This window comes from Aegilops tauschii, chromosome 6, assembly GCF_002575655.3.
Source record: "Aegilops tauschii subsp. strangulata cultivar AL8/78 chromosome 6, Aet v6.0, whole genome shotgun sequence".
Classification (NCBI taxonomy): Eukaryota; Viridiplantae; Streptophyta; class Magnoliopsida; order Poales; family Poaceae; genus Aegilops; species Aegilops tauschii.
Genome location: NC_053040.3, coordinates 430,157,622 through 430,169,928, shown reverse-complemented (window position 1 = coordinate 430,169,928; position 12,307 = coordinate 430,157,622). Strand labels below are relative to the sequence as shown.

At 45.5% G+C, this 12,307-nt stretch overlaps 3 protein-coding genes across 3 annotated transcripts; 2 read left to right on the top strand and 1 right to left on the bottom strand.

Moving 5' to 3' along the window:
- Positions 1–4,259, top strand: LOC109760284 (multiple organellar RNA editing factor 3, mitochondrial). The gene is made up of 4 exons (XM_020319109.4): positions 1–419; positions 3,167–3,264; positions 3,354–3,419; positions 3,820–4,259. The coding sequence occupies exons 1-4, from the start codon at positions 61–63 to the stop codon at positions 4,053–4,055; spliced, it is 759 nt and encodes a 252-aa protein (XP_020174698.1). The 5' UTR covers positions 1–60; the 3' UTR covers positions 4,056–4,259.
- A 55-nt stretch (positions 4,260–4,314) lies between these two features.
- Positions 4,315–7,765, top strand: LOC109760283 (uncharacterized). Its single transcript, XM_020319108.4, has 4 exons — positions 4,315–6,219; positions 7,188–7,292; positions 7,384–7,455; positions 7,540–7,765. The coding sequence occupies exons 1-4, from the start codon at positions 5,878–5,880 to the stop codon at positions 7,594–7,596; spliced, it is 576 nt and encodes a 191-aa protein (XP_020174697.1). The 5' UTR covers positions 4,315–5,877; the 3' UTR covers positions 7,597–7,765.
- A 1,010-nt stretch (positions 7,766–8,775) lies between these two features.
- LOC109760281 (uncharacterized) lies at positions 8,776–10,883 on the bottom strand. The gene is made up of 5 exons (XM_020319105.4): positions 10,580–10,883; positions 10,309–10,386; positions 9,974–10,049; positions 9,193–9,266; positions 8,776–9,105 (listed from the first exon to the last, which is right to left on the bottom strand). The coding sequence occupies exons 1-5, from the start codon at positions 10,673–10,675 to the stop codon at positions 9,034–9,036; spliced, it is 396 nt and encodes a 131-aa protein (XP_020174694.1). The 5' UTR covers positions 10,676–10,883; the 3' UTR covers positions 8,776–9,033.
- Between the last annotated feature and the right edge of the window lie 1,424 nt (positions 10,884–12,307).

Here is a 12,307-nt window from a genome sequence, read left to right as displayed (position 1 = left end):
TGTCTCAAAAAAAAAAAGTGCAAACCCTCCTCGTCCGATTTCTTCCCAAATTCCCCAACCATGGCGGCTGCAGGCGTCACACGGCGCAGGCTCTCGGCGCTCCTCCTCTCCTCCCGTGCGACACCCCGTCGCCTCCTCCTCCTCACCGGCGCCGCCGCCTCTGCGTCCTCAGCCCACCTCTCTCCGTGGGCGCCGCCGTCGCGAGGGGCGAAGACGGCGCTGCCGGGAAGGCCCGGGTACTCTCCGCTTAACGACCCGTCCCCGAACTGGAGCAACCGGCCGCCCAAGGAGACTATCTTGCTGGATGGCTGCGACTACGAGCACTGGCTCATCGTCATGGAGTTCCCCGCCGACCCCAAGCCCTCCGAGGAAGATATGGTAGCCGCCTACGTCAAGACCCTCACCGCTGTGCTCGGAAGGTATACGCACTTCTCTGGTCTTATTATCGGTCAACCCTGTCGAATTCAATATCTTAGTTTGGTTTTCTAAATCATCGATTTTTAATCTGGTTTTGCCATTCATCAGTCTGCTTTTATTTAGATTCTTTGAAAGCATTCTGTATGTCCGGGAACACCAGCGTTGTACTTGCTCCTTAGGGTGTTGCAAATTCAGGCATATCCGTTCTTTTACGACTAGGGTGGACCTTTCATAGTCCCAATCAGTATTAGAGCAACTCTAGCAGAGTCACCATATCCCTGGTCGCATATGGGATATGGAGGCCGTGTCGGCGGAAACAGAGTCGCCGTAATGCGGCCTTCATATCTTGGCCGGATTGAATGATGCGAACTTTTTTTTTTCATCAACTCAAAAATTCACACTCAATTTGAGGGATAAAACATTAATTTGAGATAATATTGCATTACAAAGTGGTTACATAGGGGTAGATAAGTTGATTAGCGACATTGTTTTACTACGCCTTGGGAGAAGCACTAGTTGCACCGCACCACGATGACAGTGAATTCAGTGCACGGTGCACATGCATATGTGACGAGTCGACTCATCCTCTACGCATGGTGGTGTGACGGCCCGGTGACCTCGTCTTCGTCCCATTCCTGCCGGCGGTCGTTGAGGTCGGAGACGAAATTTTCTAGACGGGCAAGCCCCAATATGGCATGGTTTGTTTTGAATGTGCGCGATCTGATGCGCTCCCTCTCAGCCGCCAAGCCTGTCTGTTTCTCCTTGTATTGGAGCCAGATGGCGCGGTCCCTCTTCGCCCGCAATGCCTTCCCGGCGTCAGTTTGCTTGAAGATTTCTCTGGGGTGGGTGGTGTAGCGCTCATCCCATGCCTCCTTAACAGAGAGGCGATGGGGAGCACGTTGTGCCCGATATGAGCTGCTTGGGCGAGCCCTCGCCTGCTCATACGGAACCTGCACTTAGCCGTGCTGGATATCCCAAACAATGGAGTGTGTTTTGGGATTCCAATCCGGCCACTCCTGCGCCACGGCAATGCCACTCCTGCTAGAGTGGCCTTTTGGGCCAAAACCGCCATATCGGCGGTTATTATGCATGTGCCTTCGCTTTGCTTGGATTTGGTGAAAGCCTTAAATGGTATACGAAGTAGAACTATCACATTGAAGACAGAATGAGAGATAAAGCAGATTAATTGTTGGATAGAGGAAACACACCATGCAAACCCTCATCTCCACCTCCTTGTATTCTGTCTGAAACAATGCACCACTGATTTTATTGTTATTGGTTCAAAACAGGGTAGCTTGAGTGAGTGAGGGTTTGAAACTTTGAATCACGCCCTTGTCAATTGGGTGGCAAGGCAAGTCTCTGATTTGACGGGAGGCTTAAGGAACTTCTTTTATTTAATTCTTTGATTGATCACAGGGTCCATGCTGGTCCAAGAAGTATAATTTACAACTTTGCTAACACACTTGATCTCCAACTTTCTAATAAATGACATCTCTTTTCCTATTATTATAACTCTTTCCCTATGAATACAATATGTGTTTCCTGATTACCACTAGCTGTCTGGGCTGTGCTGCTTGGATTGACTTGTCACACATTAGCCATAACAATTGCTCACAGGAACAGTACCCTATGGTACTTGCACAATCCTTAAGATTGTGGTATTCCTGTATGTTTGTTTCCGATTAGTTTATTTCCTCAAAATCAGATTTCCTAGTTATCTATGTGCCATCAGTTATAGATGAATAAACAAAATGAAAGTCTAAACAACCTCATCTCAAGTCAAGCACTCGCTTAGCCGTCCTTCCTTGGAAGTAGTTATTTCCTATAACCTATGGCAAGGATTAACCAGCTTATACGAGAACATGTCAGGCCTATAAGGGTGAAAAGCTTGCCCTTTAGGTTACCTATAAGTATGTCCAAAGACTGCTTGCCTCTATCCAAGTTGTAAGACTGTTGGAGCGGGTTTTCTGTTGAAAAGTATCCAACACAATACCGCTCTGGTTTATTTGTTGTCATGATTCTGTGGCTCTAGCAAAGAAAATTAAAGGCACAAATGAATCACCAGTAACGACCTGTATATATCAGGCAAGAGGTGCTACTCCGACCCGGAATCCTGCGTGATGGTTGGTCACCTTACCAATAATCTTCTTAATGTTGGAGAAAATGAGGATCATCGACTTAAATTGGAATTGATACCTAGACTACTTGGTTCTAGCTTGCCACCCCAGAAGGCAACGTATACACAAGTATAGACTATAGGTAACACTTTAGGGTACAGCACTCTTCTGCCCTATCTGACGACTAATAGACAGCCATCTCTTTGTGCCTTGTACGCTTGTATGTACTACAAAGATTGTTAGTCCCCAAATTGTGGGATATCATTATCATGTAGTAAATCTAGTTGCCTCAACAGAACAGCCTTTCATTTCTGGACCACCTTATTACTTGGAAGTTGGTCAGCATATAAGAGTCCAGCCATTTTAAATGCTATGGCGAAGTAAAATGCTTGTTAACTTTGTGTGAACAAGGCTGTCCATCATTGAAGATCCATTTCTGGGGTTTGAATGTAGTATTATGTTTACCCTTATCGATCCATTTCTTAGTTTTATGTTTCACGCTCTAACTACTAACTTTAGGCTATGTGTATCTTCTAGTGCATTCTTCTAGGTTGACGTGTGCTCTTTTAATGAATTTTCATGCTCTAATAAGTTATAACTGAATGGATATGGATTTTAATTGTTTTAAACAGTGAGGAGGAGGCAAAGAAGAAGATCTACTCAGTATGCACTACAACTTACACAGGGTTTGGTGCGTTGATTTCAGAGGAGCTATCATACAAAGTTAAAGGTGAAAATTGCGTGGCTCTACTTTTCTGCAAGATATTATTGCCAAATCATGTTTCGACTGAATTTTGTATTGTTATTGTTGCTACTTAGGATTGCCGGGAGTTCTTTGGGTATTACCTGATTCATATTTGGATGTGCCTAACAAGGATTATGGAGGTTAGTGCTTGTCGTTACTTATTCTCATGTACTAACTTCCACACCTGGCTTAATGCTTTGATCATATTACGTAGAAAATGCAGAAGCACTTGTATATGTGGTACATGTACTACTTAGCCCTCCATATGTACCGTGATATTTTGCAAGGACATTTTTTTTGTAAAGATGGGAGTTTGGTCTTTATGGAAGTCTAAATTAATCTCTGAGGCATATTTGATGATGATGGTAGTACTTGTGCTTACATATACATCATTACATCTGCAAGTGGAGGAAATCCATTTTCTATCATGTATGTTGTTCTTCCCTGTGCACCTTACGGCCTAACGTTGTTTTTCATCTCACCCAAATTATATGTTGTTATCATTCGCTCTTACTTATATTAGGCTACTACTTCAAGCAGGTGATCTCTTTGTAGATGGCAAAGTCATTCATAGGCCACAATTTCAGTTCACTGAGAGGCAGCAGGTAAGGAGTAGGCCTCGTCCCCGCTATGATAGGCGACGAGAGACTATGCAGGTTGAGCGAAGAGAGACTATGCAGAGAGGTCCTTCAGTACAAGAGCACAGGCCTCCATTTTCTCAGCAGGTTGCTCACAATAATGGGCAGCATGAAATCGTACCGCCAGGAAGGAACTAACTTCATTCTACATTAGTATGGATAATGAGGTTGGGAGTTACCCTTCTCTTTTCCTTATACTGAACTTTGTTTTGCATTGTAGCAACAAAAAGTAGAAAAGACCGCTCTGTGCAATGTCATGATTTGGTGCTTTTCAAAGCTTCTTTTTATGCAAACGAGGAAGGGAATGATTTTTTCTTGAATCAATAAATGCAAATTTATAAATTTCAGCACTCCTTAAACTTGGTTTTAAATGTTAGACTAGAATTCAGTAAGTTGGTCAGGATCGACATCTACCGGCAACGTCAGCAACACTTCAATTTGAGTTCAGATCAAGGGCCCGCGGGCCAAATAGTTTGTTATCAACGGCGCGCAGGTCAGCTAGTTTGTTGTCTAAGGAGTTGGAAGCAGGATGTCCGCTGCCTTGTGTACTACTCCCTCCGTTCCTAAATATAAGTCTTTGTAGAGATTTCACTATAGACTATATACGGATGTGTATAGATGCATTTTAGAGTGTAGATTCGCTCATTTTGCTCTGTATGTAGTCCATAGTGGAATCTCTGCAAAGACTTATACGACTTATATTTAGGAACGGAGGGAGTATATACCAGATTATGGAGGCATTCTGTGGTGGAATGTACTATGCCCAAGTGCATTTGGGCATTGGCTACAAAAGAGGTAGCAGAACAGGTGGTGCTGACCCAGGAAATCAAAGCGAGGGATTGGATATTCTCTCTAATTGACAAACTGCCCCACTGTGAGTTAATGGAGGCATTAGTCACCCTTTGGGCGATTTGGCATGCTCAAAAGAAAGCTATTTAAGAAAATATTATATCCCAAAGCCGTCTCTCGATGAAGGGTTTTGTTGAAAGCTGTATGGCAGAGCTAGATGTTCTACAGTAGACGAATATGGCTGGTACAGAGAGTGCCCCCACTACTAATGGGATACGTCCGCCCTGAGGTCGGGTTAAGATCAATGTTGATGCAGCCACTGGTAAGACTAAGTTTAAGGGTGTGTTTGATAGGTTGCACTTTGAAGTCTTTGCATCTATGGCTTAGTTGGGCGAGTAAATACAGGTCAGAGATCATGTTGTGCATATTGTTTGGTAGTCATGTATGGCGATCACCCATATTTATGAATCTCCTAGAGTTGCCCCAAGGGACATGATTTTTTTTCTTTAATGTTGGCAGTCAGGCCTGCCAATGACATGAATTTCATATTGCCCAACGAGGTACATGCGTCGGCGCAAGTCAAGTGCACAAGATGTTACCTCCCATTCAACTTAAATGACACAGCCTATATAGGATGTCAATTTTGCATTAGGCCGCGTGGCGCAGAATTAAATTAAAGCCAGGCAAGTCATTTTAGAATTAAAGCCAGACAAGTCATTTTCAAAACAGAGGAACGGAGAAACCAGGGCGCTCCACCTGTACCAGCACAACCACTATTCATGCCATTGTTTTCTAGCACAATGAATTCCGGTACATTCCAGAGGCCGCTGGAACCGTACGCTGATTTATACAGATCCCAAAACCATCATTAATTCCCAAAAGCAAAAACGGAGAAAAGGAGATCCGGCCAAAGCCAAAGAGCGCAACGAGAAGCACGGGCGCGGGGCCGAGAAAAGCGACTCCTGTTGTGTTCCCAACGGCAAAGACAAACCACCACCGGCACTGGTACTGCACTACACACTGCGTCAGTGTGGAGCACACAGCTGTGCGTCAGCGAGGCAGCCAGCCCACCACCCCTCATCCTCCCCGCGAGCTCACCAAAACCTCAAACCCCAGCCAGCCTGTCCGCCTCCACAGAAAAGTAAAGGCAGCAGGAGAGGGAGAGGAAAAAATGGAGGTCCTCGTCTCCACCACCGCGGCCTCGGCTCCCTTATCCTCCGCCCGCGTCCACCGCCGGCCGCTCACCCGCTCCGTGGCCTTCCGCGCCCCGGGCCGACGAGGCTGGCGCTGCCGCTCCGCCGCGCCGACCAGGCCCGACCCGGTGCCGTCCGAGGAGCCTGCGTCGGCGTCGGGGTCCGCGACCGCCACCACCGTCGTCACGGACAAGCCCGACGCGCCGGCTGCGGAGGAGAAGAGCGGGGAGGTCTCCGGTGGATTTGTGGAGGTGATGGTGGAAGATGCGCCGGTGTCGTCGCCCGAGGAGGACGGCGGCGTGGACGACATACTGGGCAAGGTTTACTCCTCCTCCTTTGCTGCTTTGCTTTTCTATCTGTTTCTTTTTACAGAATACTACTCCGTATAAGGTAGCCAGCCCAAATTGGGTGGAAATCCTGAGATCCTCCCCACTCCTACGTTTGCAAAGATGGACACTTACAGAATTCAAAATCGACCACCTAATGCTTTTGGGGTTGCATCAAACTGAAACAGCGTCTTCTTGCATCAAACTGAGATAGTGTTAGTGTGGCCACTGATGCAGGAAATAATGATGCTTTTGAGCAGGATAAACATTTACGCACTTCCTATGGGATGGCTCATACGACATATTACTAGTGTAGTAACGGTAACTGGACCGCCTCATTGAGTCATTACAAATGACAATAGCAGTGATATGAAAGAGTCGATAGAGTATAAAATTAAAATGCCGAACCAACCACTGAAAAATGCAAAGTCGAGCAGTAGAAAATGCAATTAATTTTCCTGACTCTTATGACAAAATGGCTGTTCAAGCTTACGGTAGATCTCGGTGTGGCTGTTCAAAAGAAACAAGACCAAAAAAGTACAGCATGGATGTGCAAAAATGACTCTGCCGCCGACTTGCAAATGCGATGTGAGATGCCCTAAGCAGGGCAGCTATGATCTACTCCAAGATACACCGACCTCCATTTGCACAAACCGTTATGAAGTTGCACTGTACTAATCAGATGCCACGCAAGATAACTTAATTCTGTTGGTGAAATGCAGCTAGAATGTAGTGTGACGTATCAAAGTGTCAACATACTGTGCATTCGTTGTTTCTGTTCGTCTCAACTCAGAAGAGAGTATATGCATCACATTAACCTCAATTTTCTACTTTCCAGGTTGAACTTAATAAGAATACTATGTGCCTTTGATTGTTCTTGAATACACTTTGCAGTCTTGGAACCAGCTGATTGCTATTTGTTGCTCACACAGTCGCACTTACTTTGGGCTTGCTCATTTCAGTTGGACATCCAAGTGACGCCCACTTCTGTCATCCTCGGAGGCGGTGCTTTGATTGCTCTGTTGGTCCTATCTAAAATCATTTCTGCAATTGATTCCGTTCCCCTGGTACGTGGTTATGCCATCGCGGGATAGATCTGTGTGTACTCAAAAACTTACTGCTCCACGTATGATAAACCGTGCGAATTACCTGTTGCAGCTTCCAAACGTGCTGGAAATCGTAGGAACTGGCTACTCAGTCTGGTTCATCACACGGTACCTCCTCTTTAAGGTATGTTCCCAATTATATCATCACAGAACCAGTGTCAGCCATGCCCGGTGTGCGCGCTTAATGATCGGCTTTCACTATGCGCAGGAAAGCAGAGACGAACTGTTTGCGAAATTTGAAGATCTGAAAAACAATATCATTTGAGCAGGGGGAGAGTGATGCGTTAGCATACGTTTAGGCTTCACAGCCAGCTTATTATTTTAGGCCGTCTTCTTTTTTCAACTATTGCTGGAAGAAAGAAACAAGTTGTGTTGTAAGCTGTTCCCTCTCATCAACTGCAATGGGAGATCTGTTTACTAGTGTGCTTGCTCGAGTCTTCCTGGTTGCGTTTACTCGACCCAGCGTTCATAATCCTGACTAGAAGCGCCAAAATGTTAAAATGTTGGATGGATTATTTCCAGTAACCTTTTCACCCGTTTCTTCTAATTCTTCTTGGCAAGATTTAAAGTCACTCCCAACGATTTACAATGTTAACCCTCCAAGTTTGTTGGCAAAATTCTGAGCTGAAAATGAGGCGGGCTGACAAAGTTTGAGGGTGATTTCTGGGGCTGTTTCAAAAAAAAAAATGATTTCTGGGGCTGGAGGGCCTATACACTACGTGTCTACATGTGAGTGCTTCAGGCGAGAGAATATAGCCACATCATCAACCCCCTTGTAAACTTTATCTGCTCCAATGCGAGCCCCCTCATCTTTGGTACTTAGATAATTTATCACATGCATTCATACTCTTAAGATGTGCTTATGTACAACAGTACAGGTTAAATATAACCACTTCTTGAGCATTGGTGCCCAATCAAGCACTCGAGCTTCAGAATAATAAGCACCAATGTATTACTCCCTCCGTTCCTAAATACAAGTCTTTGTAGAGATTTCATTATGAACCACATACGGATGTATATAGATGCATTTTAAGTGTAGATTCACTCATTTTGCTCCGTATGTAGTCCACAGTGAAATCTCTCCAAAGACTTATATTTAGGAACGGACGGAGTATTAGGTAAGAGAAAACTGATTCATTTCACTGAGCATTTCTCCAAGCAAAAGATACTTCGGAAGTTACTTGGCGACCAATTGTCACTCCTATAAGATGCTCTCACTCTATAAACAAATATAAGACGTTTTAGATCACTAGTAACCTAAAATACCTTATATTTGTTTACAGAGGGAGTAAGTGAAAAGGAAAATACTAATGCCAGGACTAATAACCATATCTATTTTTCCCTTGTAAGGGAAGAAGTTCAGGGAGTAAAGAACACAGCGGTAAACAGTAAGCATTTTCTGGCATCCAGCCACACTCAATGCTATGAGTAAAATGGCAAGGCATTCATGAACACAGATGCTTTCATTTCATAGGATGGGAACAGTGTTTCAGGAGCAAATGTGCGACATAGGGCATCTATGCCTCCTGCAACCTACAACAGACAGTCAACAAATATAAATCATGTCTGTTGTAGGATGAAACGCTAAGCCCCCACCAGATGGTAGTACTGTGCTAAACTTTGTGAACTAGGTGGGATTTTACAACTACACACATCAGCCACGACCGCACATAGACGCAGACTCTTGTAACCCGGAGAAAGCTCACCACACAGAGTACCTTACACCAAGGCCATTGCATGTAAGTATTAAACCCTTGTGTCGGTTCAGGTAATCCTGAAAGTAAAAAAAAATGTCACAAAGAAGATTTGCGTGTGGTGGTTATGGTGAGGGGTGGGTGGGGTGGGGTGGGGGGGTACTCACCGCTGCATTCTGATCCTGAACGTATAAAACACCTTTCTTGTCATACTCCTGCCGTTTTACTGGATTGCTAAGAACTGTCAAAAACAAGAGATGTCATGAATGAAAGCACCTGATGTATCATCCTTGTTTATCTCGGTTTCTAGATAGAAGGCTAAAGCAGATGCATCGTGAAAGAACATTCTTCAGCGGAAAAAAATGGTTATATAAGAAACGTGTTTTGACAGTCAGTGCAAAACTGCAAATAATTACATTACCCAGTGATCAACAAATGATGGCCAGCTTTTGCTACTAACGCATGCGACCAACCTCCAAGGTGTGCAACAAGTCTGGCTCAAATGTCATGACCAATAAATCATGTTTTCACTAGTTTCTTAGTAAGTATAATCTAAGTGCATAGTTTGATGGCCTATTTGCATGAGGCAATGACTGACTTGCCCTAAATCTTATGGCAGTCATATGGTAAGACTCCACCAGGTACCGCAAAATCCAGAGTAGTTCAGCAGCGTCTAAATTATACAGGGACCAAATGAACTGCCCATGTGTGCAATGTTTAGGATTAGTGGATTACTCGTGGATGAACTCTTGCGCATTAGTACACTATCACATTTGCTATGTTCCTAATAAATTTGGATATTAGAAGCAAGCAGAAAAGAAGGGGGCAAACTGCAAGTGATTAGATGATATGCTGCTTGCACATCATGACAAAATGGTTAAAATATTATGTAGATCCTCAGAGTTGAACATGAGGGTACTGAAGATTTTATCAACTACCAAAGCGCACCTTGGTACGCCTCATTAATGTCCTGAAATCTGGATGTTGCCTTTTCTTCATCTTGTTTCTTGTCAGGGTGCCATTTCTACAGGGGAAAATAGTAGATTGGTCATTTCCACGAAATACAAAAGTAAAAATTCTATAATAGAAACCTAGAAGCAGTCGCATGATGAGCAAAAGAATCAAAGCAGAGTTTCTAGGTTAAAGTTTCCTTATTGAGATTGTAACTACTGACATCAATACCGTTTCAGGTAAGCGATTTCCGTCGCAGGATTTCAGACCGCACGCTTTAGGAAGGGGAAAAACATGCAGTACTAGAATGGTGTGATGGGGCAAACACTGACCAGCGCAAGACGGATGTAGCTCGACCTGATTGTCTCCTCCGACGCATCATAATCGACTTCCAGTATCTTGTAGTAATCCTGCACGCGCGAATCTCCCCGTGAGAAACTCACCCAGCAGAAAAAGAAAAGGGACTCGATTGCCAGCAACAGCATTCCAAGAACACGATCCGCCCCCTAATAAAACGCATAATCCAACAACCCAAAAGCGGCGGCCTGCCCTAGGGGAAAGCAAGCCGGCGGATGAATCGAAGGAGCAGAGGCGATTCCTCACCTTGGGCTTGGCGAAGAAGGAGAAGAAGTCGAAATCGACGGGCACCTCCTCGCCCGTCCGCGCCGCCTCGTCGCCGTCCTCCCACTCCCACAACATTCCCTCGCCTGGCCTCTCCCCTCGCCGCCCTCGTGGGGATTCCTTCGCCGCGGCTGCTCGCGGGTGTGGATTCCCGGGTTCCTTCCGGGGATGGCCGTGGCAGTCTGGCAATCGTTGGATTTCGTGGGCTCGCCGCAGCCAGGGAAGGTTCTAGATTTTTTTTTCTTTTCGTCGTCTCCTACCGATTTTCGTTCTTCTAAAAAAAACCATTTTCGTTTGGAAGACTGGAACAGAATTTGACACGCCCGACGTGGCTCGCCAGAAGCTAGTTGGGCCTTGGCGGGCCTAGCATGGCATGTGGATACAAGTCATCACCCATGTGATTGAGCCCATATCCAGAGCAGCATGGTGTGTAACCCCTAAAAAAAACATGGTGTGTCGTATTTTTATGTCTAATTTCGACCATTATTTTCACGAACAAAATGTGAGTTTCTTTCAAGAAAATTTCTGATCTTTCATCGGTTGTCAAGGTAGTACCTAGAACACTAGCAGTAAGAATTACATCCACGTCCGTAGACTACCTAGCAACGACTACAAGTATTCGAGCGAGCTGAAGGCGTGCCACCGTCATCGCCCCTCCCTCATCAGTGCCAGGGAAACATTGTTGTAGTAGATAGTCGGAAAGTCATCGTATTAAGGCCCTGTAGGACCATCGCACCAGAACAATAACCACCGCCGATGAAGAGAAGCCTAGATCGGAAGGATCCAACCTGCACACAAACATACGTAGACGAACGAAGATCGGATCCATCGAAGAAAAATGCCGACCGGATCCCACGAGATCCGTCGGAGACACACCTCCACACGCCATCTAACGATGCTAGAAGCATCATCGGGACAGAGGCTAGACAGGGAGGACATTATTCCATCTTCAAGAAGTCGTCGCCGTCTTGTCTTCTTGAGCATGAACTAAAAAAACCACCTAAAAACGGAGCCCTTGTGCCAGCAAGGGCCGGATCCACCGCGCCTCCATGATCCAAGGACCATAGGAGAAGAAGCGGACTGGGGCCAGTGCCGGCGAGAGGCAGGGAAACCCTGATACGTCTCCAACGTATCTATAATTTATGAAGTATTCATGCCATGATTACAACAATTTTATATGGTTTTGGTATGATTTGCATGGAACTAATCCGGACTGACGTTGTTTTCAGCAGAACTACCGTGGTGTTGTTTTTTGTGCAGAAATGAAAGTTCTCCAAATGAGTTAAAACTTTTTGACGATTCTTTTTGGAACAAAAGAGGGCCCCGAAGCTTCGTGGAAGGACCAGAAGGTGAAGGAGTAGGGCACAAGACACCGGGGCGTGCCTGGGCCCTTGTCCGTGCCCCGGTGGGTTGTGCTCACCTCGAGGCTCATCTTCGCGTGAAACCGACGCAAAAAAATCCTATAAATAGAGAAACCATCAGAAGTAAACCTAGATCAGAAGTTCCACCGCCGCAAGGCTCTGTAGCCACCGAAAATCAATCTAGACCCTTTTCGGCACCCTGCCGGAGGGGTGAATCATCACCGGTGGCCATCTTCATCATCCCGGCGGCCACCGCGATGAGGAGGGAGTAGTCCACCCTCGGGGCTGAGGGTTTGTGCCAGTAGCTATGTGTTTAATCTCTCTCTCTCTCATGTTCTTGAGATGTCAC

Bases quoted from the DNA above. Each gene is read 5' to 3' on its own strand.
- LOC109760284 (XM_020319109.4), top strand. From the start codon at position 61: ATGGCGGCTGCAGGCGTCACACGGCGCAGGCTCTCGGCGCTCCTCCTC. The intron at 3,265-3,353 runs GTGAAAATTGCG...GTTGCTACTTAG, and splicing joins GCTATCATACAAAGTTAAAG to GATTGCCGGGAGTTCTTTGG. The intron at 3,420-3,819 runs GTTAGTGCTTGT...TACTTCAAGCAG, and splicing joins GCCTAACAAGGATTATGGAG to GTGATCTCTTTGTAGATGGC.
- LOC109760283 (XM_020319108.4), top strand. From the start codon at position 5,878: ATGGAGGTCCTCGTCTCCACCACCGCGGCCTCGGCTCCCTTATCCTCC. The intron at 6,220-7,187 runs GTTTACTCCTCC...TGCTCATTTCAG, and splicing joins TGGACGACATACTGGGCAAG to TTGGACATCCAAGTGACGCC. The intron at 7,293-7,383 runs GTACGTGGTTAT...TACCTGTTGCAG, and splicing joins CAATTGATTCCGTTCCCCTG to CTTCCAAACGTGCTGGAAAT.
- LOC109760281 (XM_020319105.4), bottom strand. From the start codon at position 10,675: ATGTTGTGGGAGTGGGAGGACGGCGACGAGGCGGCGCGGACGGGCGAG. The intron at 10,050-10,308 runs GTCAGTGTTTGC...TTTCCCCTGTAG, and splicing joins GCTACATCCGTCTTGCGCTG to AAATGGCACCCTGACAAGAA. The intron at 9,106-9,192 runs GTGAGTACCCCC...TTTTACTTTCAG, and splicing joins TTCAGGATCAGAATGCAGCG to GATTACCTGAACCGACACAA.